Source organism: Topomyia yanbarensis, chromosome 2 (genome assembly GCF_030247195.1).
Source record: "Topomyia yanbarensis strain Yona2022 chromosome 2, ASM3024719v1, whole genome shotgun sequence".
NCBI classification, from domain to species: domain Eukaryota; kingdom Metazoa; phylum Arthropoda; class Insecta; order Diptera; family Culicidae; genus Topomyia; species Topomyia yanbarensis.
In genome coordinates this window covers 114,599,177-114,626,528 of record NC_080671.1, presented here as the reverse complement: position 1 = coordinate 114,626,528, position 27,352 = coordinate 114,599,177, and the positions used below count along the sequence as shown (strand labels likewise).

At 38.7% G+C, this 27,352-nt stretch overlaps 2 protein-coding genes across 2 annotated transcripts in view; one reads left to right on the top strand and one right to left on the bottom strand.

The window, feature by feature from the left end:
• LOC131679250 (uncharacterized) overlaps positions 1-594 on the top strand; it is a 51,612-nt gene extending 51,018 nt beyond the window's left edge. Inside the window, exon 3 of the mRNA XM_058959943.1 lies at positions 129-594. Coding sequence (XP_058815926.1) covers positions 129-352 — 224 coding nt within the window. The 3' untranslated portion in view covers positions 353-594. The remainder of the gene's footprint in view (positions 1-128) is intronic.
• A 20,009-nt stretch (positions 595-20,603) lies between these two features.
• LOC131679676 (uncharacterized protein K02A2.6-like) lies at positions 20,604-25,921 on the bottom strand. The gene is made up of 6 exons (XM_058960411.1): positions 25,906-25,921; positions 24,858-25,532; positions 24,262-24,443; positions 23,905-23,976; positions 23,538-23,843; positions 20,604-23,366 (listed from the first exon to the last, which is right to left on the bottom strand). The coding sequence occupies exons 1-6, from the start codon at positions 25,919-25,921 to the stop codon at positions 20,604-20,606; spliced, it is 4,014 nt and encodes a 1,337-aa protein (XP_058816394.1).
• Positions 25,922-27,352: the final 1,431 nt, after the last annotated feature.

The window sequence follows — 27,352 nt, the reverse complement described above, 5'->3', positions numbered from 1 at the left end:
TGGACAAATCCAAGTGACTATTGAAGTTTTTTAGCACGTTTCATGTGTAGAGCACTTCACTATTACTAGGAAAAACGAAATAATTTTTTAACTTTGGACTAACATGACAATTTCTTTCCGCTTTTCAGGGGACGGCCGGTGGCGTCAGGTTATTCGAAGATGCGCATCCGTTTCCGAGACCGGCGTAACAGGTGTATGTAACTGGGGTGTCTACGAGAATGGCGTTTACTGGGAGGAATGCTACTGCGCAGAAGATGGTTGTAATCATGCCGGCAAATCGGTGGTCTTATCAACGGCAGCTATGGTGTGTTTACTAGCGATTAATTTCCTCGGTCGGCGTATTTTGTCCTAGATCACGGATGATCAGTCCTTTGGATTGTATTTATAGTAATAACTCGAAACATTCCCTAGTTTTAAGAGTAGAAATTGTGCTGAAGCGTTGACGATGGTTCATTTCTTCGATTAATCTCAAGTGCCTGATCTTATGTAAATCTGATTCCGTCCAGTGCATTTGAATAGGTAGTGCTGAAAACGTAATATTTGTAAGATAAGTTTAATATTTTATGTAATAAAGACTCCATTCAAATAGTGAAACATTTGATTCGTTTGGATTATTTCGGATTTCAATGACACACTTTTTCATATTTTATTGTACAAATTTAGCTTCGCACAGTTTATATCATGGATTAAACACATGTACATTTATTTTTATTATTGCTAGTTCTAGCACAACTGGACTTTAGTTTCTTTTTCTTAGTTTTCATTCCAACGAATTTATTCGGCTTGCTTAAGTCATATGTTACAATTTATTGTTTATTGTTAGTGGATATATGCATTATAACATACGAGTATAACTATATATTCTTCGTCAATCTCTAACACGTCAATAAAATCTATTCACCTAGATGTACGAGAAAAAACGCGAGTCTCCTGAACCAATATTCGCTTGAATACAAAGACTAGAATACGATCCTAGCACACCTCTTAGGTATAATAATTAAACATGAAACACTTGTTTTCCCAGCTTAAAACATTATTATCGAAATTAGTTACAATATCTACTTTCATCGCGTACGCCAAAAGCATCCCCGTTCGCGCTTTGATCTACCAACCCAGCCCCGTTTTACCTCGGTAAGCCGCGTCATTTTCATCGCAAAGCATGCATAAGGACGAATTCACCGGGCTTCAACCAAGCTGACTCGCTTTGTTTGACAGATGGTACAAATCGTAGGTCAGATTATGTTCACTAATCCCGTGGGTGAGAGCGAAAAATTGTTCAGTTTATTCGGACACGGCCAGATGAAAGGGAAACTTTCACGTCATAACAGTTATGAAGTGGAGTTGATTTCATATCGCATGAGCAAACATTGGCTCAGAACAGATCAAAGGGAATTCTCCCACGAGTCCGGCGGAAAGTTCGCTGCTAGTTTGGTTCGTTTTAGAATTCGAGTGGGGCGAGTGGAAGGGGAAGGATGGTGGTATGTCCCTAGTTTGAGATTTAGGATTCTGTCCTCGTGCAAGGAGATTGGGTTGATGGACAGCAATAGATGTGTAGCTGATGCGAATGGAATGCATGATGAAATCGGATAGTGATTTGTTTAATCTGTTCATTTTGAGCGGATTTTTGTTTACTTATCCACAAGGCATTGGTCGCCCTGTTCATTATTTACTGTAAATGTAAACTTCATCTGAGCTTCTTATGAAGACTAATAGCCAAATATTTTACTACAGGTGAAAGTTTTAGTACAGTATCTCCCAATCGTAGCACACTTATTGCAAACTTTGCGAATGGAATGGAGGGCTGTTTTGGAAGGATTTATGCCCTTCTCGTTTGAACCATTCTAATGTATAATTTAGAGCACTTTGCATGCGGTTTCGAAACTTTGTGCTTCCATATTTGTAGGAAGCTCAGCGCTTCTTTATGTCGAGGAACGCAGCTAGTGAAATTTTTATTGTTTAGATTAATTTTTCAACTCTAATTGTTGATTGGCTTGCTTAGTAAGCAAAATGAAGTTTATTTAATGACTTGGATTTTAATCGAGTTGATTTTACGTATTCATGAATAAGTTTTTCCATTGTTTTCGGCATCATGGATGAAAGACTTATGGGCCTGAACGATTTAGGTGAGTTTATGCCTCTTTTATTGGTCTTTGGGGTCAATAATACATTAACTGAACAGATGCATAAGTGGCGCGCAAATAATTCCTTTACTTCTCTGAAAAAGTGTTGGAAATATCCCGTATTTACCCGATTATTTAAATGGTTCTAACGAATGAATTGCCCATTCCACCCTAGATCCTAAAAATTTCTTATTGGTCAAATTTCGATTTAAACTTGTATCGTTTGGGAGGCTACATTTAATAGTTGTTTTGTTTGTTGCCTCACATAAAAGAAACTCGGACACTTACTCTCATATAAAAGGTAGACCGCTACGTGCCAAAAATTACTAATGAAGCAATATCTACTGCAAGCACATCCAATACACAACCTTAACCAGGATCAACTAAACCACAAACAACCCTATCTGCTGCTCAGGTACCAACGAATACCGGAACAAAAAAACCTATCGAATGTGTTTCTGATAACTACACTGCCCTCTATTGTTACTCATTGAGGTTTTATGGTGAAGACTTTCTTAAAACTTAGAATACAAGTGTTCTATAAAATTAGAATTGCTACTTGGGTGTACCGACTACCTGCAAATCAACAGCCAATATCGCTAACGATGAAGCAAATGATGAAAACCACGGATACACAATCATAACCCGTAAGTCCTGCTAACAATCCGAACCAAATTAGGGACCATCCATAAATGACGCAGCATTATATGGGGGAGGGGGGAGTTTTGTATTTTGTGATGATGTGTGATGACAGGGGGGTAGGGGGTCTTGTTATGCAACGTAGCTTTTTTAAAGGGGAATAACTATCATCGTTTTTTTTTGTTTTTTTTTTTAAATTTTGCGGGGACAAGGGCGGTAGAGTTACCGTCAAGCTACTTAACTAGCAGAGCGGTATTTAGAAGCTTGTGACGAAATGCTACGATGGGGGAGGGGGTGTTAAAAATTGCTCAAAAATGCTACGTCATTTATGTATGGTCCTTTAATTAACCCCCAAGCAGCAGTAGGAGATGCAGGATTTCCAACATGAAAGAGGATTTCTACGTGAAATTCTGTCCAGTTTCTCTGTAGAGCGGTTGGTTTACGTCCGCTCTGTGGTACACTTGTCAATAAGATTCCAGTTGAGGTGGAAGCAAATCAGTAAACCGTTCGCGAAAGTATATAGTAGAATGGGGTCAAATGGGTATGGGGGTACAATTACAATAGGTATAGGGCATTACTTTTGCTATGTTATTGCAGAGGTCGCTCATGTTGCATGAATTAGAAACACGGTAGAGAATATCGTTGACAACTGCCATTTCGGCTGTTACCGTCAGCCTCCTGGCAACCCTATACCATCATATGGAGTTTGACAGCGACCTACATATATGGGGCGTTATAGCTATAAAGCCCCAAACAAAGAATTATGTTCGGCACTATTCTCGATATTCAAGCATTCCACACGACTTTTTGCATCTTGTGGGATGATTTAATATCATATCCATCATATCATTCAGAAAATCGACATTTTGTAACTAAATACAGCTTCTAATCATTCGGTTCAAAATCAATGTTTTGCCTTTGATGGCAGTGATGCTGGCTGTACAGAGACGTCGTTCTTGACAGGGGGCTGGTTACCGTGGATCAGCAGTATTAGACACGATTCAATTTCGCACACCTAGCCCTCTTAGCGGCGAGATAGGCTCATATTAGCTCCTCTGCGTAAACATGACGACTGTTGTATGTAGTGCCTGTGATACGGCAATTGTTACTGAAAATGATCGAGTTTATTGCTTCGGTAGTTGTGAAAAAATCTGGCATGTGAAGTGCTCCAATATCAGCTCGGTGGGAGCTAAAGCAATGAGAGATAATGCGGCATTGAATATTTTTGTTTTGGATGCAGAAAAAGACAAATCAGTCTCAATGACATGCATAGGACCTGCACTGAGTTAGTGAAAAAAATAGATGCCATTACTAGTCTGTTTAACGAACAAGAGTCGAGAATGAAAAGCACGATGAAAGAATGTTTTGATAATGTCGCAAAGAAACTGCTCGCGGTTATAGATTGCACTATCAGTAAAAATCTCTCCACTCCGCCAAAACTACTCGCTACGTCTTCAGCACAAAGAAATGTAAATGTGATCAACAGATCATTTGCTAATGTTGCTCGTATGTCACCAACAACGGAATTAAAATCTACAGCTTTAGGAAAGAATGTGTATAACGGAAATCTTGACACGCTGGAAGAAGGAGGGTCTTTACGACGTCTGTTGACCACCTCTCGTTCAGTTCTACCGCCAGCTAAAAACCCTAGAACCACTGTTGTATTATTAGATTCTTCCAACCTTAACTCTAGCCCGTTTGTGCAAAAGTCGAAAACAATCTTGTTGATCGAGCAAACAGTTTTGTTAAAACCAAAAGGTGTCCAACCAGCTGAGGTTACTAAATGCGAGATTCAAAGCAAAATTCATCCCATTATCTTCGCTGTGAAAGAAGTTCGTTGTAGAAATATTGGCGAAGTCAGCGTTAGATGTGAATCGAGTCAGTTTGCTCAAATGCTGAAATCATGAAAGCCTTCAAACCCAGGATCAAGATTATTGGATTTTCCGAAGAGATTCTTGAAGATGAGCTTGTACCAAAATTGAGAAAACAGAACGGACTACCTGACTCGGCTGTACTGACTATCATTCGTGTAAAAAAGAATGAAAAATGGCTACATAATCCAATAATTGCTGTGCTAGAAACCGACGCCCGATCATTCGAATTTCAGATGAAATGTCAACGAATCAATATTGGATGGGAACGTTGCAGAGTAGTCGAAGCGGTTGATGTTCATCGGTGTTTTAATTGCTCAAAATACGGTCATAAAGCATCTGAATGTAAGAATGCTGTTTGCTGTCCCAAATGCACCGAAGCCCATCTGGCCAAGGATTGTAACTCGGATGTTCGAAAATGTGTAAATTGTCACGAGCGAAATACGCAGCAGAATCTACCAATCGAGGAACAACTTGTTGCCTGTTATTATTCATTGAGTTTCGAATGCCCGCTATACCAGATAAGTTTGAAGAGGGCCAGACAGCGTGTTGACTATGTTACATAGCAATCAACTTCTTCATCGTGGATCTTTCCAGGTAACTTGATGAGCAGTATATGCCCATTCGAAGCTAAGGATGATGCTGCGCACACTTTCAGTGAAATTCACCAATTTTAGAGGCATACCAACGTATATATCCGATCGAAGCCTGGCAAGACTCTGCACCATCTGAAAGTTACTCACGATTGCAGCCGATCACTCTGCAGCCCGATGCCCAAACTGATCCCTTTTGGCCCTCCTTCGAAGCGGTGGAAGACAGTAATATATGCGATGACATCATTCGTCTTTGTCCAGGTAATATTCACGAACGTATATGTTCGGCCGAAGCTTAGCAAGATTCTGCACCTTCTGCAAGCAACTCACAATTGCAGCCCGACGTCTATGAATCATCCTACGAATTTCCGGCGAACAGTAATACGCAACTCTCGACATCAGAACCTGCAGGGAACTTGTTAAGCATATATTATCAAAAGGTACGTGGATTAAAAACAAAACTGGATTCTTGGTTCCTTGCTGCAACATGCTGCGAATACAATATTACCATTCTGACAGAAACTGACAGATTTGGGTTCGAGTTACGCTACCGAGCAAAACGCTTTTTGTTTGCTCTTTCTACCTCCCACCTGATAGAGTTAATGAGCATCAAATTCTGGAAAACCATCTCGCTTCGGTTTCTACGATTAATGCTTCTTCATCCGTCGTTGATGAAACTGTTTTAGTTGGTGATTACAATCTACCCGGTCTGTGCTGGATGCATAAAGAAGAAGGTTGCGCAAAAATCGATCCAGTAAAGTCAACAGTTGGACGTGCTGGCTATGCATTGATCGATGGTATGGCTTTTTCTAATCTTGATCAGAGGAACTTGGTGTACAATACTAATGGTAGAACCTTGGACTAGGTATTTTCGAACTCGTCGACCCATGAAGTGTCCGAATCTGTTGACGTTTCGATTGAAGCTGACGCTCGCCATCCTCCCCTGGAAGTTTTGATATCTCGTCGCTGTTGTGCTATCTTATGACAAACGCCATTTTGGGGTAAACTGAGTTAGATATGCCACATTACTTGTTTGAAAAATCTCTACAAAGTGGCGTTTTCAGAATTTTGAAATTCTACTTGGTTACTTAGCTATAGCTAGAAACATGATAAGAAATTGTGAGTTTTTTGCTTCAAATCACTATATCTAGGGATTGGCTCAAGTTATATTGAAGTTTTAGACGGTTTTATGTGTGAAAATGTCTGAGGAACACAATGGCATAAACATTTTCGAAAGAAAATTATACGAGTTGTGAGAAAAACACAGTTTTAGTTTTGAACTGGAAATAAAATATATTTGGCAACACTGTAATCAAGAATAACCATTTTTTCTAGATTCTCTGACTCATTTCCTTTAAAATGCATTTCACCGAATGTTTATAGACCATATGAACCCAAAGATATGAATAAAAGTTAAAAAGTGATGATTTTTTTCTATGGAAAATTTTCCATGCACGATTATGACACGTCATACAAATTTTGTCATCAATACACGCCTATGACACGTGTGAGTGTGACTTTTGTTTACATTCATAGTAAAAACTCGCAACATAGTCAACCGATCTTCGTAATATTTGAGAGATTAATGCAGAACAGATAGAAGCATCAATTGTCTTCTTTGGATTGTTTATACCATTTATAAGTTTCAAGATATTCAATCTCAAACTTTAAAAATCGTTTTTCTCGAAATGTGCTAAATGGCGCTTGTCATAAGATAGCACAACAGCGACGATCTGTTAAATCAGAGCCATTGTTGGAAGATGACGAAGAAGCCTTTTCTTTACTTGACCTAAAACGAGCCAATTATACTGCACTAGCCGAATATTTAGCCGATTTCGATTGGTCTCCTGTAACTGATAACGTTGATGTAGACGCCGCTGTACATTGCTGCACTAATATCATCATTGATTGGTTCAACGTGAACGTTCCTAGAATAAAATATCAAGGTGGCCCTCGATGGAGTAACAATGCTCTCAAAAAACTGAAACGCAGGAAGATTTTTTCACTACGAGAATATCGTCGCTATAAAACGGCGTTTATGTTTTCATGTGTTGTTCTGCGAAAACGCATTATCTATTGTCCTCAGTACAGTACATTTAATCATTGTAAAACATTGTCAAGTTAGCTTTTTCTTACGTAAAAAATACGTACATCAAAATGAAACTTACGCTTGGGGGCACGATAGGTCGGCCGTTTAGGGACACCTAATGTAAATTAGTCAAAACGGAGTGAGGAGGCCATAAAGAACACAATTACATCTATTCTAGATGGCACCAGTATTCGATCAGCCTCTAAACAATGCAGGGTTCCGTTCAAAATATTACGTGCTCGTGTAAAAGGAAAGTGCTCGGCATCAATGAAAGCAGGTCAGATATTTCGCGTGAGTTAACAATATAATAATTTAAGGAGTTGTTGGAGTAGATAATCGAAAAAAATGTGATCGAAAAAGAGAAGGAAAAGGAATCCAAAAAGAATGTTCCGAAGTGCAAACGTGATCATCGCATAGCTAAGCAACCACGTGAGCTGGATTGCACAACTTCAATTCCACACTCTGGTGACAGCGAGCACACCGAAGAAGTTATTTGCAACTACAAAGCCAGACGCAGCTGCTGAAAAATTATGCTTTTTCATCATTTTTCCAACATTTCCTTCTGCGGTTTGGTGATTTTTCACATAATTTACCAGTTCCTCATTATCTTATAATGTATTATTTGTGTTATTCATTTTTAAAGGATCTGCAGTATTCATACTCCTCAAATAAAAGTTGAACTGCTCAAATCATTATTGCCAAAACGTTGCCAGATGTATAATCTTTCCAACGAATACTTATTTGTCAAAATCAGTGCAAAAATACTATCACATGAGCTAGCCAAAAAAGCTGACCTACTAGACCCTACTTTACTCTCTTATTCACCCAAATGTAAAATCCTAGGATGTCGCTTCGCACCTTACTCGACCGTCTCAAATAGGGTTCGCAGTACCGACCCTTTTTGGCGAGAACCGGTACTCGAATATTGTTTTAAAAAAATCGAAAAAAGCTTCAAGCTGAAATTGAATGCTCAAACTGATGGTCTTATTCTCAGATGATTGATTTGTGCTGATCAAAAAATATGTTAATTGTTTTTAATTGCTTCGGCTTGCCATTCATTTCACAGAAGATATTTTTCGTATAGGGCACCTTCTTTTATTTCGAAATCTAGGCCTCTTTGAAATCAATAACTGCTAAGTGGTGTGACTTTTGTCGACTTGAACAGATGGTAAATGTATGATACCCTATTAACAACAGTAAATCAAAGCGAGAATGGCAGTAAATCCAAGCAGGTTAATCGCATTTCCTCTCTTGCTTTGCTGAAAATTGGTTTCGACCTTTATGTCGTTTGCCTGCTATTCTCTAACGCATTTCAAGGCTCCTTGCTTTCCTGTAAACTATGGAGTTTTGCTGAATTTTCCGATCACCAATAGTTACAAATCGCCCCATTTAAAGCAGTACACCAAGTCTAAAACTGTTAGCTACTAAATCGCTGTTCGTTCTTTTATAGATAAAGGTTTAAGAGCAAACCAAATACAGACATGACTTAGACCATAGTCTTATTACGCGCAACCCAGTGAATAATGGAAACCAATCAGAATGTCGCTAATAAAACCTTAACTTCTAGAATTATTAGGATGATGGTCCCACATCATTCCCACACAAAGGTGTTATCTCAACGATTTACCTAGAAGGCAAATTTGTCATAAAAAATTGTATAGTACCGAAAATACCGGTACTGGCTTTTGTTCAGTACCGGTAATACGGTACCAAAAATGGGTCGGTATTCCCGGGATTTTCGGTACCGGTATTACCGGTACCACAACCCTAGTCTCAAATGTCCTCCAATAGTTTCAGGAACGGATGACAGTGGATCACAAGTTAGAAGCTGAAGGAACGCTGGGTACAACGCACAAACCATCGAGGGAGCGCTGATTGCTCGTATAAAGCGAAATCAGAACATCTCGACGCGGGACATGACCAAAAAACTTGATGTTTCGCATAGTTTCATTCAGTGGGCCAAGAAACGATTCGGATTAATAACGTACAAGGTGCAGAAATTCCCAAATCTGGACGTACGCTATCAGAGTGTTGACAAAACGCGCGCCCGGAAACTCTACACAAGGCTGCTATCGAAAACCCGGTGCTGCGTCATTGATGATGAGAATTACATTAATGTGAATTTTAAGCAGTTGCTGGAACGGGAAAATATCACAGATAAGCTTTCTGTGGATGACCGTTTCAAACGGAAGAAGCCATCGAAATCCGGTTTGAAATATCCGATTTGGCAGGCCATGTGGCGCCTGTGGCAAAAGTAGGGAACTATTTGTGATCAAAGGCACCATAAACGGCGAGATTTACAAAACGACTTCTGTCGTTTGCGTTATACTGAACTTTATGCTTTATTCTGATCTTGGTATTGACGAAAGATTGATCCACCATTTTGGGTCCATAGACCCAAAAATTGTATGGTAGCTGTCAAGTTGTTTCCCCTCTGTTGATTCTGCTTCAGTTTTCGTAGCTGAATTAATTGCCATTCAGAATACCTTTGAGATAATTGATGCTCTGTCGACATCTCATTACTTCATCGTTACAGATGGCCTAAGTTCTATGCAGGCTCTCCGTTTGCTGACGCGTGAGTTGCATTTCCCGTATTAATACGTGGAGGAATATTTTGGATACTTTAGTGTTTTACTGATGTACGTCGATAGTACATAGTACTGAAATGTACAATACGTATTATCGAATCACATAAATAACGGTCATAATATTACGTTTTATGATTAATATTAATTGGCGGTTTTCAAAACGCTTTTGTCTATCTTCTTACCTCGCACGTAGCAGAAGCAAAAAATCACTACGCTATCGTTGAATCAAGTTGCGCTTTGTTCTATAGTCAGTGCACAAACAGTATTGTATCGTTGCCCCCGACTGCGCAATGAAATGAGTCTGCCGGAGGAAACGAAAGTGCCCGTGCTACGGGATATTACAATTTCGGTCGACTTTAACAAAACTCTTGTTAGACCCACAGTTCAGGTAGTGGAACAACTAGTTAAAGTTAAAATAGAGCTTAATTTCTCGGAACTTACATACATTCAGAAGCACCACTTCAAAAACTGTGTTTTGATTACGTTTAGAAGTTTAACACAGGCAGAAAACTTCATTGCAAAGAACATGCAACACGAGACGAGGTCGAATTTAACAACAAGAATCAAGATCCCCGTGCATATGGAAAACGACATGATGGGCGTTCGTATCCATGATTTAGCACCGCGCATTAAGGAATATTACATCAGACGAATTATGTCGCAATACGGTGAAAGGGAATCTATTACAAATGACACTTGGAGAAATTTTTTCACCGGTATTCCCAACGGTGTTCGTATTGTGAGAGGCTAAACCAATACCTTACATGAATATCGAATGTAAATCACCGAAGAATGGCGTAACCTATAAGCAAACAACGCTGATCACATATCCCGGGCAGACCCCAACATATCAATTCTGTAACAAGACAGACAGTGAGATAAGGTAGACTGAATGACCCCCAAGTTGTGACGGATAAGGCAACTAATGATTCACCGCCAAGGAAAAGGATCTCAACACGCAGCAACAAACTGCGTAAACAAAATCTGGCAGACAGACATTCTTAGTATTTTTATTTTTACTTATTGCAAAAACTTAAAAGATCCACGGCTCAGTTATACTAACGCATTGAACCGTGTCAAATAAACCTATAGAAAAAATGCATTTTTACTAAACTAAAGATAAAAAAGAAAGAAAGATTTGTAATCATTTAAGAAAAAAAATTCAATCGCGAATTTAGCAAAAATCGAATTGTGCGCTTAGTTTGAAGTAAGTTTAAACATAAATTAATTTGAAACAGTGAAATCAACGTAACGTAATTGTCAAACAAGCAGAAAATTTCAATTTTCTATCTGGTAAAAGTGACGAAATGGGTTTAAATTTCACACGGCCTTAATTTTTAAAGCCATGATTTTATCTTCTCTTCACAAGAGCTAATCAATTTAAGAAACTAAAGCTGCAGAAGATGATTATGCCCCAAGAACGGAGAACTGCTATCAATATCCCATCAAAGTGATAAGCCGAGACACAGAACTGATGAATCGACAAAAAATTTTGAGGGCGCTGACCTCGACAGTGATTCCGACCGATATCCGCCCAAAGGCTAAATTTATCGAAACACCCTAGAAAAGCGTGCTATCAGTCGCGCAAGTTGTGTTATTTCAAACTTTAAACTCCCCCGCGCGCTTCCTCCCCACCCCTCCCACATTTCTAAGGACAGCATGATTTCCCCCAAATCTTCGCGTGATTGAGCACATGTTCGAAGCAAGACCCGTTCTCATTCGGGAGCTGCTCTCCTGCTGCTTGTCCAGTTGTAGTATACAGTAGTAGGTGTGTTGTTTGGCTGAAGATTATGATAGCCCGCATCGCATGCTGTGAGGGAGGAGAGCTTTTCGTCAGACTGGAAACGGGTCGGTGAAACGGGCTCATTTGGGTTGCGGGAGGATTTGGGGAAATGTTCTACTGTTCCTTTTTGTGCATATATTTAGTCGTCCAGCGTATCTTTTTAGTACCGGTTGTGTCGAAGGGACACAATTTCGGGTTAGTGGGAGGGAGCGCATATTTACACGCCTTGATGGGAATTTTTATACTTGGGGCAAAGGCGTAATAAAGGTTAAGTACCTTGGAAACCTAATTACTGTTGTTGCTGGAGGCTGTGCTCCAAATTTAATTTTCTCCATTTCCAAAGCTAAAAAAACTGCATATTTTTGTCAGTTGCGTCTATAAATCATACGTATCGAGCGTAAGTGATCAAAACTTGATAAAAACCTGAGCTCATGGTTGTTTCTCTGGTGATAGCCTCTAAGATGTAAACAGCATTAGCTACGGTGCGGGTACAGGTCGGAAGGAAGCACTGCCTGTCAGGTTGAAAACTTTTTTGACATTTTGTGATCTATTTTTATCAAAAGTTTTCGACAGCATGTTTAAGCATGTAAAGGTCATTTCGTGGATAGATCCATGTTTGAAGCTATTTTTTTTCTAGATTTAGCAAACTTATGAAATGTTCAAAGTCCGTGCATTTTTCAGTCTTCTCGACGGATATCTGACATCAAAGATACAAATACGTTTACAGGGCTTTGGTAAAATTGCAAAATAAAAACATGTTGCAGATTCCCTTTGACAGAATTGTATATTGGTTACCCTTTTCCCTTGTTCAAGCTAAAATTGGTTGCTATTGAGTAGATGTTCGCTCTTTTGTTAGTAATGAAATCGCAAAGCGGGGAAAGGCATGATTTACACAACAAACTCAATCTGTGAGTATTTCTCGGATATTAGAGCGTTGGTTTTGAAAAAAGGTAAGAGTATCGAATAAGTCTGATCAATATTTCTCTACACTTTCATCTTCATAAAATATCATTGGCGCCCAAGAACTGACGGAATCTGAAAATGTTTTTTTTTCCTTTTAAAATGGGACTGTGTAAACACTTACATTCATCTGAATACACTTAGTTTTCAAACAAAAAACTTTGAAATGAAAAGTTACTCTAGACCCCCCGACCGATTATTTTGCAATCGGTTGCAAATGAAAGGGAAAAGCCCATTCTTTCGTATCTTGTTTCACGGTTGGCCGAATTTTGTTCGACAAAGGCACCGTGGAGTCGCTGTGTGCTGGATCAAAATTGTTTGAGATCTTACATCCAAAACGAATCTTCGGGAGCGTAAATGCATCTGTTTTTTCGCTCTTGAACTGTGAACGAAAAGTTTCCAAATGATTCGTTACTATTCAACCAACCATATACTTGAGCAATACAATATCGAATCCCATAGGTACACGTTGTTGGCTACACAGTGCAGAGATAACTTGAATAACACATACTGACATCTGAATACTGTCCCACTTGTGATGGCTACTACAATAATGAGAAGTTTATATAACTCATTCGAACGGCTACTAATCATGTGCTTTATGGTTTAAGGCGTAAATATGCGTTTTAACGAACAGATGTTTGTCGGTTTTAGTCCTGATGCTACCCGTTTTTTTACTAGTAAGCCTTAGTTCATACCATATACATACAAACGGAAAGGCCGGTGGCGGGAGGCACGTGAAATTATCTTATATATGCTAATTTACTAGGGTGGATGTACCAATAGTCGCATGCTTAAGGAAAACTTTTGATAAAAAATCGATTAATAGACCTATGGGCAATGTAATTACATTAAACGAAAGCTTTCAGTCCCTACTTCATAGGAAAAATATAAAGATGGCTTAGTAACCAATTTATGTATTCAAAACCGCTTGTACCACTATAGGAACACATGTACCAATAGTGGTGCAATCGCTAATTTCGGTTCCTATTGTTGCAAATCCCATTGGTTTCTTATGGGACTTGCAACTATAGGTACACTACATCAACTATAGGTGCAAGGGAGCTCAAAATTCTAAGAAAATAATTTTTTTCAATAGTTATTTGAGCAAATTTCAAGGATAACAGTTTTATTGTCGCATAATTTTAGTGCGATGAATCGATAAAAAAATATTTGTTGATGGTTGGTATCTTAGTTAGGCGTATAACCCACTACTGCAACTATTGGTACACCTCAACTATAGGAGCACCCACCCTACTCAACGAGTGTATGTCGTCATAGCAAGGATAGTAAAGAGGTGATTTAGGAGAATATATGTGTTTGTTGGTGCCAATCTGATGGTCGGATTTCTTTTTCTATGAGTTTCAGGTTATGAATTATATTTATAGCAGCGGAGAAGAGAATTAATGTAGCAAAACAAAATGCAACGCAGCAATGATAAGATAGCGTGTAAAGGGTGGGGGGATGTAAGGTGTAGAAGGTTAGCAGCACATTGATACGAAACGAAATACTAACAAAGTCGCTTTGTGTGTGCTCTATCGTTTTTCTCGAGAGCGTTGCGCTAACCTTAAACTACGCGCGAATTGCTCCATGCGCAAAAAGAATTGTTTTTGGGCATGACATTGTGCGCGCAAAACAGAAAATGTGAGCGAGCTGTTTTGATTGTAGTAGGAAGTATGCTCTTTCGTAAGACCAAATATCGAAGGACCAACGCGACCTTTTTGTAGGCAGATCAACAACCAGTAATCTAGCCCAATTTATTTCGTACTGCATTAAAAGCATTGAAAATGGATCGTATGTAGACACTGCATACACTGATATTAAAACTGCGTTCGATCATGTAGACCAATCTCTTCTTCTGGCAAAAATCGAATGGTTGGGCGCCCCATAAAATTTTACAAGGTGGCTTGGCCCTCTATGAAATTAGGAAGTAACGAATCTTACAGCTTGATCAACTTGTCGGGTGTCCCTCAAGGGAGCAATCTCAGACCGTTGCTTTTTTCTTTATTCATCAATGACGTTTGCTATGTTATACCCCTAGAGTGCAAACTTATATATGCTGATGATCTCAAAATGATTCCTCGTTGTCTATTAAAGATTGTCGATTCGTAATCTCGTTGTGAAATTAAAGAAATTTTGGATTGGCAATTAGTTAAAAATCAAATATATGTCCCATTTCAAAAGCGTGCTGCAATGGCTTTGCAATCGAATCTCAATCTGTCAAAACTATCGACTGGAGACTATATAATCTTCAGTAAAACACGCTATAGCCAACTTTCCTGCACCCATATGTTATAATTTGCTATACAACCAAATTCTAAAACCAACGACTTTTGGCATTATTCGATTACAATCAGCAACTTTGTGGAAAACAATCGATTATCACAGTAGATACAGAACACTAGATCAGGATTGTCGCTGGCATCAGTTGTAGGAACATTATTGTTATGATCCCGGTATATATCTGTCAAATGGGCCAAATAGAGAAAAAAAGCAAAAAAATCCTCTATTGTCGTTTTATAGCGACTAATCAGTTTAGTGTGTGTAAAACAATGGCCATTCGTAGCTGGTGTATTTTCATTAATTAGAATGCATAACCCGATCAGAACGTCATAACAGAAAGCTATCAAATATATATCTCATGTTGATATTTATTACTCTCTTTGTTATCTTTATGATATACCGACCAGGAATGCAAGAAAGCTAATATCAAGATTATATCTTCTGGTGCTATCATTTGATCAATAATATGTTATTAATGTACGCATACAACGATGATGTTACAGTAAGTTAATTATTCTTTCACAATTATCTTTGAATGCTAACGGTTACACAAATGACAGTCTATTTGCTTATACACTGAAGTCTCTTTTTATGCGTAGTAATTCAACTTTTTAAAGCGAATTTTCGAAGTTTTTGATTTGGATTTCCAAAATTCTGCGTTTTGAGTATAAACAACTTTTATATGCAAGTGGTCGGAGAACTTGTCAGTGAGGTGTTTGATTGATTTACTTGGTTATATTTGGTTTAAGATATGATATTGCCTATTTTCTGAGACACTCGTATGACACATAACTTCGAGTAGGAGGCATATGATTTAAATATTATTGGTTTGTTTAATCTTCCCCGTATCAAAAATTCCAATAACAAATCCCCAAAAGAGACTTATTTTGAAACCTCAAAATCCATTTGTTGCTTTGAATCTATGCGGAATCCTAAATAAGATTTGTCGTATTCTCCGTAAAATAATGTACGTAAAATATCCACTCAATGTTACCATGTCGCATCGACATTATTTCTAAAAACCATGTAAAATACGTTAACGTACAAGAGAAGTGCCAAAGCGCACTATTTAGAATCTAAAAATAGCCCCTCTTTCCCAATCTGAAAAGATACTATAAAGCTATTCAGTCTATCGTCATATAGGCAGCTGTATTAGTGAGTAAAACTGAATAAAAACAAAGAGTACAACACCAGGAAAACAAACAGCACTTAGGCTTTTGCAAAGTTCAATGTGTGCGTCTTAGAAACGTCTTCTGCATCTATAATCGTTTTGCCCTTGACGGATGCGTGGAATATAATGCTAACATTAAACATCAGTCGAAAACAACATCGTTGGTTCATGCAGGAAACTTCCCCATCAAACTCAGAATACCCAGGTTCAAATCGGCAATATCGACAAATAAATAATCTGCGTGTCATATATTCACAATAACAATCAGCCAGCAGGTATGCAATCATTTGGCAATGCTATAAAAGCTTTTGCTGCATGAAGCTTTTTGCTTCAAAGCAAAAAGCACCCTAATGTATGCTTTACTTTCCTCTTATTCTATTTTTATACGTGCACGCTAAAATCGTTGATATTATACAATAAGTAATACAAGCTATGTTGGGGTAAATTAAGCTATCTCAAGTTGTTATGATCGTGTTATATTGCTATCAACGTTTGTTATAAATGTGATATTCGTAGAGAATTTTTTGTTAGAATTTTTGTTATTTTAACACCTAACGGTTTCTACTTTATAACAAAATTTGATAGGAAACTTTTCGTAACAAAATATCAGCACGAGTTATAATTGTGTTATTTCCTTCTGGTCGGGAAATTATCCAAAGATGTATTGAATTTTGATAAGTTTTCATTTCTTTGTGCGGCACATGCGGCACTCTTTCATTTCATAACAATAACAGTCGAAAATTTACACCGAGAAAAATCGCTATATATTCAATCTAATGATTTCACATATGATTTTTTGCAATTTGTATTGCGAATTTAACCCCCAAATAGACTCACAGCAAAATAATTTTGTCACACGAAAATATTCTCAGACCGCATCTACCATAGTTTGGTTGTTGCGGTGGCTAACAAAAACAACAATTAGCGCCCTCTTTAGGATTGTGCATAAGATATTCGGTTTGTTTATTTGCTGTCTCCCGTGCAATCTAACGTGAGAATATTTATTTTGCTGCTTTCAAAATGTGCACGATAGTCTATCTACAGAGGAAACGGGCAATAGCACCACCGACGAACCGACATGACAGAGGCATTCGAAAAGTGTCCCATACAAAATAACGATTGTTTTGAAATGAAGTGATAACTACTGTCAAACTACTACTGATCGCTCCGCCATGTTTGAATCTGGGCAGGCTTCTCGATAAGTATATTGATATTACAGAAGGTGCGCAATTCCCTCAGCTGCGGATGTGTGCATCAAAACAGTATTCAGAATTCATTGAAAAAGCATGTATTCTGTTACTTTTTTGCTTGTAACGGACAGTTTTGATAAATAGTGCATACATAGGATAGTAAAAAGCTGGAAAAACGATCTTCAACATGCTAAAAGAAAGTTTGTTTGTTTTAGCATACCTTGTACAACGTCGATACACCTTGGTTTTTGCGTACTGTTGTGTTATCGACGAAGACTACCACTCGAACCATTATACAGATGCCGCTAGTGTAACAACGTATTTTAATTTAAACAATTAGGACAACATTTGACGCATTTTTTGTTCCATGTGGCACGTCGCACAGTGGCACCTGTTCATACAAAGTTGTGACAAATTTATAAAAATTGGTCTATGTGGCTAAAACTTGGGGTTTTAAATAATTTTGGGCGCTGAATTCATTTCTGCTATCAGTTTTGATATTCCATATTTCATTTTTTCGACTAATTTTATATAAACCCATTTGAATGCGTTGGTCGTTAAAGGGTTAATATAAACATTAATCATAGTAGCCAATCTCATCGGATAGCAGAAATGGTTGACAAAACTAGTAAAAATCACTAAATTATAAGTATGTATGATGTTGTTTAGGCAATTAATTTGTAAGGAGATTTATGAGCTACTGGGCGTCTCCGTATGGGTATTTTCAAAAACAAAGATATACCAATTTCGGCGCAAAAATGCGCAAGATGAGCTCTATATATCTTGAAACTACAATAAATTTTGAGTCAGATTCATGATAAGTGACCCATGGGAGATCATCTCAAAAATTGGAAGACGTATAAAGATAAATTACTGAGATGATATAAAACTCTTTAACTGGATTTTTTTGATGCAGAACAAACGTAAATCAGTTTTGTACAAAAATCTCCCATCTACAGTTTAGCATATTCATCCTTCTTTACAATGAACATTGCTCCAATCGGCTGTGTAGTTCTTGAGTTATCTGAGATATTTGAAACTCTAAGGTACTAAAAATTCTAATGAATTGGATTGAACAGAAATCCTCGACATCACTTGCTTCAATGACATGTTATTAATTCATTTTTCATCCGATTATAGTAAAATTTTGAGATATCTTTATTCAAACTGAGAGAAAAATAAAATAAATATCTACAAAAGAATTACAAGACAATGATTTTTGGGGTTTTGTCACTCGTCGTGCCACTGTGCGTCGGTTCGTCGGTGATAGCACCACATAAAAATTATCTGTCGCACATAAATATCATCCGAAAACTATTGAATTTGCTGTGCCGCAAATCAAAATTATAATAGTAAAGGGCGAACACGAAATTATTGCGACACCGAAAATGTCATGCCAATTTTCTTATAATGTTTAAAATCAAACCAAAATTTTAGGGTAGTTTTATACATATATTTACTCCAAAAATCAAAAGAAAAGTTTATCGATGGAGCCTTGAGTGTAAAATTGAACGCATTTTCGCTTGATGCCCTCCATCAAAGTCTTTACAGTGTCATCCGATACCAGTTTCTCAGTTTTTTTCCATTTTCTTAACATGCCTGTCGTGAACGTGTCTGATAATATGGCAAACACGTCCTTTCTCCTTCAATTTAGTTCACAGAATGAATCATTTCCTCTCATTCCTCTTTTTTTCTGAACGCATAAGTCCATCGACACCTATCATCTTCCGGTGAAGATATTGCGTTTGTGTATTTATAAACGCAGAAACGCATGTTTTCCTAACTCGAATTAGTTCGATCTTACAGTGTATGGTTTGGGAAAGTCGTGCGCATATTTGATACCGTTGTAAGGTTCCATTTTGGCTGTTGTTGGTTTTCTAAATGTCAATCTTATTTTCACTGTCTCTGTTCACATATTTACTACATCCTTTCTCACCTCCATTCTTTTATAGAGTACTTTACCATCTGTATCTGTATTAGTGTGCTGAACGATTTGTTTTCCTCCACCTGTCGTAATGTTCTAATAAATGAAAGAAAACAAATTGAAAAATAGCTTTCCGGTCAGATAATCTTCATGATGGAACCTGACCAACTAATAATGCACGTCTCTGTCGAGAATTTCGGAAAGTCAGCTAGCTAGTCTCCGAAATAAGTTTGACAGTGACAGAGCATTTTCACACCATTGTATATACTTTAGGTTGGCCATTTTCAATGTTTTAATTGACTGACAATATGACAGCTGGAGGAGAACAAATCTGAGCAAACATACGAGAGCAGCGTAATCTGATTTTTTTTGCTTTAGTTTTATTATTACTAATTATTAGTACGACTTTTAATACCTTCACTAAATGTTTTAATTTTCTTTCTTAACCCTTGATATTACATTTGACGCCAGCTTAACCTCGCAAAGTGAACCTGATAAACTTCGTTTGAAAATTTCCGCTTTTAATTACAGTAAGTCGGATGGGACTCTAACAGCAAAGAACTTATATTAATTTCTCATAGCTGGTATCGCTGGACAACATAAAGGGCATTTTGAAAATTAAAATCGATTTTGCTACATCGATCTTTTTAATTAGAAAAAATCAATGTTGTCAAACATCGATGCCATTTTGCCATAAAATCGATTTCACTAAGCCGATTTCATCGAGGGATTGCCCTTCCTATGATCATTTTCAGGGATAGACCGTTCCAACATCAAATTATGGTCTTGTCAAATTTTGGTCTTGTCAAACTGCAAGACGTGAAAACCCAAGATGGTACCAGATAAGGTATAGGCATACGTAAAGCAAGATTTTTGGTTTTACGATTGGCAAGATCGACATTGCGTAAATACTGATTCACTTCTCAAAAAAAAGCGGTTGATAAAACCGAAATTAATTAAAACAATGTTTTGAATATAGAAACTAGTGCTTTCAGCCTCTCAAAGCGTTTGCCACCAAAAATGTTATTGTACACACATGCATACACCTTATGCAGATTATCTTGAATCTGTTTTGCGTTTGTCAAATCTGCCACTCTTCTTATTCTTGTCCGGACACGCTCGTTTTCCCTTTGGGGCAGACCCTCGGATTTCAATGAATCAATACAATTGATGTTGTCAAACATTGAACGGAAAAAAAGATCGAATGAAAAAAATCGATTTTGCTATAAAATCGATTTTGAAAAAAAAAAATCGCATCGGCATCGCCCAATACTAATTGGTGAAATTGGTGAAATTAATAACCAGATCATATGTCATTGACTTTAAAGTTTTTTTTTTTAATATCGTTTAGTATACAAAATTTATGAAATAGAATGCGATGGAAATGTGGATTTAACAAAATAAGTGGTAAATATATTTGTCGTCAAATCTTGTTGGCCGAATAATTAGTTCTTTTTTGCGCAATTTTCTAGCTTCAATGTTTGAACCAGCCCTCGGCGATTTTGAAGATCCCGTTTCTCGATCCACAGCTTCATTTGATGCTGGAATAAATGTGTCATCGCTGGTTATGTTGGAACTATTAGCAGGAACTTCTTGTGCGGTTGAACTTGGTTCATCCGATATTTCAACAGGTACTCGTTTGACCTCCTGGACGTTTCGTGCATACTGGATGCCTGTCTTACTCATCACCACCACTTTAGCTTCCTGTCTAGCTATAACTTGATATCGCTCCGGTGAAAAAGTGGAATCGGTTTTACTCTTTTTACTTTGAGCAAGTAATACTGTATCACCTACGTTTATGTCAGATTCCTTCGCCCCGCGAACAGAATCAGCGTGCTTTTTGCTGATTAATTTAGCCTCCGCGTCTCGTTCTCGCAGATCTGCGCGGTCTATTTTGTTCCCATTTAAGCTACTCCACAAGCTTGGGAAAGTTCCACGGAACTTCCACCCTACCATTAGTTCAAACGGAGTTACTCTGAGTCGCGAATGTGGAACTAGTGTATTGTGTTTATGCACGTATTCCTGTAGAGCGTATCGCCAATTTATGCCGTCCAATCTAGATGCTGAAATTGCTTTAATTATGCCTTGGTTTTGGCGTTCTACTGCTCCATTAGATTGTGGGGAAAGTGGTATAGATTTTCGAACTTTGATCCCCTTGTCCTCCCAGAATTTCGTAAATGCTGCACTCTGGAAAGGTGGGCCGTTGTCGCTCTGTATTACGAGTGGACATCCCCACATTTGAAAAACTTCGGATAATGCTAAGTTTGTAGATTCTGCATCCATTGCCTTCATTTCGACAACCGAGAGATAGCGGGAGTATATATCGATCACGACTAAAAATTCTCCGTGTCCGCATTTGGGAATCGACAAAAAGTCGATCTGTATGAATTCCCACGGACCAGTTGGCATATCTCTATTTGCTAGTGGCAGAGGAGGATTACGTTTCGACAAAAGCGTACAAGTGTTACAGTTTTTTACGAACCGTGCTACATCTGAAGACATACGGGGCCACCAGAAAAACCCTCGCATGATGCGCTTCATAGCTACCTCTCCTACATGCCCTCCATGGGCAGATTTAAGTGCTTTTTCGCGGAGCAAATATGGTAGAATGACTCTGTCGTCCTTGCACACCAACGAACCAAGTACATGTAAGTGCTTTACTTGGGCCTCGAAACATCGTAGTTCGGTAGGCCAGCTATTTGACATCAAAGCCTGCCGCACTAGCTGAAGTTCGCTGTCCTTTTCTGAGTGAGACTCGATTTCACTCCACGTAATCTCCATACAACCGGAGTCCAATGCATACAAGAAATGGTTCTCTTCATCTTCCTTGAATGGTTGAGCTTGCTGTGCTGCAGGTATGAGTCTAGATAGAACATCGGCCACATTCTGGTTACCTGGAACACGTTGAATGCTATAATCGTATGGCTGAAGACGCAATGCCCAACCTTCTGCTCGTGAGACGGCTCGTTTTCCTAGGCGATGGTTGTTATTGAAAATGTACTGATTTGCCTCGGCATCAGTTCTGATTGTAAATGTTCGGGTTAGCAGGTAGTATGAAAACCTTTCTACACCCCAGACAACTGCAAGAGCCTCCTTCTGTGTCTGGGGATATCGTTGTTCAGCTGCAGTAAGTACTTTTGAAGCACACGCTATAATTCTTGGGATTTCATTTTCGTTAAACTGAGTCAGTACAGCCCCAAGTCCAACGGGCGATGCATCGACGAACAACTCAATGCGGTCCGTTGGGCTATAATATCCTAAACGCTTTATTGAATCAAGAGCTGTTTCTCGAAAAAAGTTGAACTCCGCTTCTTCGTTGTCCGTCCAGTAGTATTTTTCCGAATTGGCCAATAAGCGGAGATATTCTGTTTTCGTGGCTCGATGCACGATGAACTTATCGATAAATGTGATCAAACCTAAAAAACTTTTGACCTCCAAGCAATTTTCAGGCCTTCTGAAATTACTAATAGCAGTGATTTTTTCATCTTCAATCTGCCAGCCTTCGGGTGTTAAGGTAAATCCAATGTACTTGACGGATTGAGAACCGAAAACACATTTGCTCTCGTTTATTTTTACGTTATGGTTATCCAAGCGTGCCCGTACTTCTGCCAAATTTTCGTCGTGTTCAGCCTTCGTTTTACCGAATACAAGTATGTCATCTAAGTAATTTTTACAGCCTTTGCAACCTCCTAAAACTTTTCTTTGTAGAGTTTCTTGGAATATGTCTGGCGCGTTGCATAAACCAAATGGAAGCCGAACACACCTAAACATTCCATATTCTGTGAAGAAATTAGTAAGGTGTCTCGAGTCCTCATCCAGTTCTATATGAAAAAATGCGTTTTCCAAGTCAATCGTCGAGAACCACTGAGCTCCATCTAATTCGGCTAGAATCCTTTCCAAAGTTGGCATTGAAAATGGCGTACGATGTATGTATTGGTTTGGACCCCTCAAATCAATAACCATTCTGATGTCATCTTTTCCTTTGGGTACCAGCAACATGGAAGAACAGAATGACGTATCCATACCGTCCTTCACAGGTTCGATGATATTTGCCACAACAAGGGCCTGTAACCGTTCTTCCACCAGAGGTTTCACTGCCAACGGAATGTTCAGAAATATGTTTCTGCACGGTGGTTTGGTTTTATCATAATATATCTTTACAGGGGGAACGTTAAATTTTGGAAATATCCCACTTATTCCAATCGACGCGATCTCACCAGCATATAATTGTTGATCTTCCCAATTATCATGCTGAATAGGTACTTTTAGACCCAACAATAAGACGCTGTATCTTGTGGCAGTGGATCTGCTCAGGAGAGCTCGTACCTCATTGACAACATAGAACTTCTCAAGAAATATGGGTCGATCGTTCGATATGTACAACTTTGCATCAAATGTTGCTATTACTGCAATTTCACCGCTAGCGTATGCTTTAAGCGGTCTATCGGCTTTGTATTGAATGTTCAACAAACCACTGCTATATCTTGAATCGTTAATTAGTTTACGAAACATATCTTTGGTGAACGTGTTCACTTGTGCCCCTGAATCGATCAAGAAAATGCATCGCATTCCCGCAACTTCAGCTATAATAGTTCCATCCATATTTCTCGGTTCTGAAGATGGAGTCTGAACCTAAATGCATAAGAACAAACTTAAAAGAATCAATTTGCCTAAAGCATATATTGTTACTCACTCGTCCGACTGGATGGAAACTGATATCGGTCTTTATCTTTGGATCGTAGCTAGCAGCATTTGTAACATTACTCTTTGGACAAATAAAAGAATCGACACACGCATTTGCATCTGAGTCAGTCTCTGTTCGAACCTTCGGATAAATTTGATTGCATAGCATGCGTGCTTCTCGTTGGTCAATATTAATTTGTACCTGTATAGTATTCAAGCATTACTTCGATTGAAAACATGTTTTTTTTTTTTTTTAATAATGAATCCAGCCGCTATTTATTTCTCTCAAAATAATATATTTAAATTCATGGTTTATATTAACTCGATACATTGTATCGCAATATTAATTAATAAGTACTTCACTCACATTTTCCTCAACTTCGTGATTGGTTTCTTCCTTCTCGATAGCAGCTATCTTCGGAATAGATTCCAGTTGGTCATCTGATGTACGTTTTGGTGTCGGAATTGATTCCTGAGCGCGGCATGCACGTCGGATATGTCCCATTCGACCGCAGTTGTTGCACGTTTTGTCCCTGGCGTTACAAACGTCTGCTGTGTGGAACACGCTATTACATCGCCAACATTTCATAGCGCGGGAAGGACGGATAGACCCCGAGTTCCTGTTAACCCATCTGCCTTGCGGAGACCGTCGATCTCTTGACATTGGAGCACCGCGATAATTGTGTCTGCGCATTTCATACGGTTCTGGAAATCGTCGGCGGTTCACTTGCTTTGAATCAGTGACATACGCGACTTGTGTTTGTTCATTTTTGCCATGTTTTCTCATAACAAATTCTTCATTCAGCCTTATAGCTTCGATTTCACGTACTTTATCTACAAGATCTGTAAAGCATCCCTTGCGGCTGAGCATTTTTAATGCCGCTGTTCTTACATCCCTGTTTCTAGCGTGTTCGGCAACCGTGGCAACTATTTCTTCGAATTCCTTTGTTTCGTCAAACTCACAAAGGCGAGCAGTAGAACCAACTCTAGTGATAAACGTCAGGTCAGACTCAATTGGCTTCTGACTCATTAGTGCTAGTTTGCGTCTCATCAACATTACATCGGAGCCTGATCCGAAGTAGGATTTTAGCCTGTGCATAGCATTTGAAAAGGGTTTGATGTCCGGGTCCGGATCATCTGCTTGTGATTTTGTGTTCCGGAATAACTCTAGCAGGCGAGCCCCGGCTTTCACTTTAAACACCGTAAATTTCGTAAACTCGTCATCTATTCCCGCCAACTTCATGCAATCGATAAGCAAATCCTTCCATGACTCGAATGACTGTCTATGTATATCATCATCATCATCAATAGGTTTGCATTCCGGTACGTTGATGGATGCAACGGAAAGCTGGTTCATGGATGACAAAAATCGTGACTCATCCAAACTCGGTGGGGTGGTTACGTGCTGTGTACTGCAGAGTCTATTTCCATAATCAAAATCAATTGCGGCGTTATCAACAGGATTGATGTTTGCCGCCGATGAGACATTTAATCCTGCGAGAAGTTCCGCGTTTTGCATACGACTCTTTTCCAATTCGTCCAAGAGCAATGCATTCCTAGCCTTTTCTTCTGCTAGTTCTCTAGACAACAAATTCTTCTTAGCTTTTTTCTTAGTCTTGCTTTCCCCCAACAACTTATCTAAAATGAACGAGAAAAGAAAACACGAGATGTTCATGGCGCTCATTCTTTTTTTTTTTTTTTTTTTTTGCGCGTGGGTCGAGACCTTTCGCTCGAACCAAGCAATTTCGGTTTACACTTTTTTTTTGTTACTTGTGCTTCAAGACCACTCGCTCGAGTAGCAAATGAGAAGAGACCTATCGCTCTTGCTCCAATTTATATTCTCGCAATGTGATCCGAGACCTCTCGCTCAGAACCAATTGTGGGCTCAACCTCACATTTATTTTATTTCCGAATATTGCATTATATGCGGTTCGTATTGCAACGCTCGGCCAATATACTTCTTCGTATATTCCAATAAGCAAAAGCTTTTCAAATTGCTATTTATACTTACCGACCAACTGCGCCATGTCGTGAACGTGTCTGATAATATGGCAAACACGTCCTTTCTCCTTCAATTTAGTTCACAGAATGAATCATTTCCTCTCATTCCTCTTTTTTTCTGAACGCATTAGTCCATCGACACCTATCATCTTCCGGTGAAGATATTGCGTTTGTGTATTTATAAACGCAGAAACGCATGTTTTCCTAACTCGAATTAGTTCGATCTTACAGTGTATGGTTTGGGAAAGTCGTGCGCATATTTGATACCGTTGTAAGGTTCCATTTTGGCTGTTGTTGGTTTTCTAAATGTCAATCTTATTTTCACTGTCTCTGTTCACATATTTACTACAATGCCCTTCTCGTTTTTGACTGTCTTCTTGCTCTTCCGAAGTTCCCGCTTCATCATTGCCCAGTACTGCTCCTGAAATTTAGAATAGTGGCATGATGCCAAATCTAGCCAAAATAGCGGAGCTTCGTCGTGCTGCTGCAAGAACGGCAAAAGGCGCTTCTCGAGGCACTCAGATTTGTAGATCTCGCCATTTACTGTGCCCTTTGTCACGAAAGGCTCACTCTTCAGTCCGCAAGAGCAGATGGTCTGCCAAATGAGATATTTGGGGGCGAACTTCGACATTTTCTTCTTAAATTTGTCGTCCACATAGAACTTGCTCTTGCCGGTGAAAAACTCCAACCCCGGAATTTGCTTAAAATCGGCTTTTATATACGTTTCGTCGTCCATCACACAGCAGCCATATTTTGTCAGCATCTTCTCGTAGAGCTTCCGTGCCCGAGTTTTAGCCGTCGATTGTTGCCGCTCATCGCGGTTTGGGAAGTTCTGTACCTTGTATGTATGTAGTCCATCTCTCTTCTTTGCAGCTGAGATCCCAGGAAACAATTTTTTGCTGAGATATCAGTAAAAGTGACGTTTCATAGCTGAAACTCGAAAAATATTTCACAAAAAATCGGCCAACAAATCTCACTTTACTGAGATATCAGTTTCTAAATTTACTGGCAACACGGCTGTTGGGAACGGAACTTAGTGTGCAGACTGGATAAACTGGGGGAAAATAATTGATTCCAGTAACGTTTAAGACATGAAGTGGCATTAACTTTAAACTAAAAAGAATGTATTGCTTTGGAGAGTATTAGTAGTTTTATTTCCAGTTTTCTGCTAAAGAACAAGCAAAATTGTGAATTTAAAACTGAACCACACCAAAAACGTGTCTTCAGGTCGTTACCTGACTCGAAAATATCTTCACCAATCTATAGAGCCTGACATACACTCAGACTATATGTATTAAAACACAGTTCTAAACGTGTTTCGAATAGAACCAAGCAACAAAAAGAACGTCAGCATATAGCAGTTTTAGATAATAATATTCGTAATTCGTTATAATGAATCAAAACCCTCTTCTGGGGATGTGGTTGTTTCCGTTCCAATTCCACTTCTATGCTCCTAT

Excerpts from the sequence above, each read along its gene's own strand:
- LOC131679676 (XM_058960411.1), bottom strand. Across the intron at positions 23,977-24,261 it reads ATCACGAAGTTGAGGAAAAT|AGTAATGTTACAAATGCTGC; the intron begins GTGAGTGAAGTA and ends ATTTGTCCAAAG. Across the intron at positions 23,844-23,904 it reads GTTTCCATCCAGTCGGACGA|GTTCAGACTCCATCTTCAGA; the intron begins GTGAGTAACAAT and ends TTATGCATTTAG.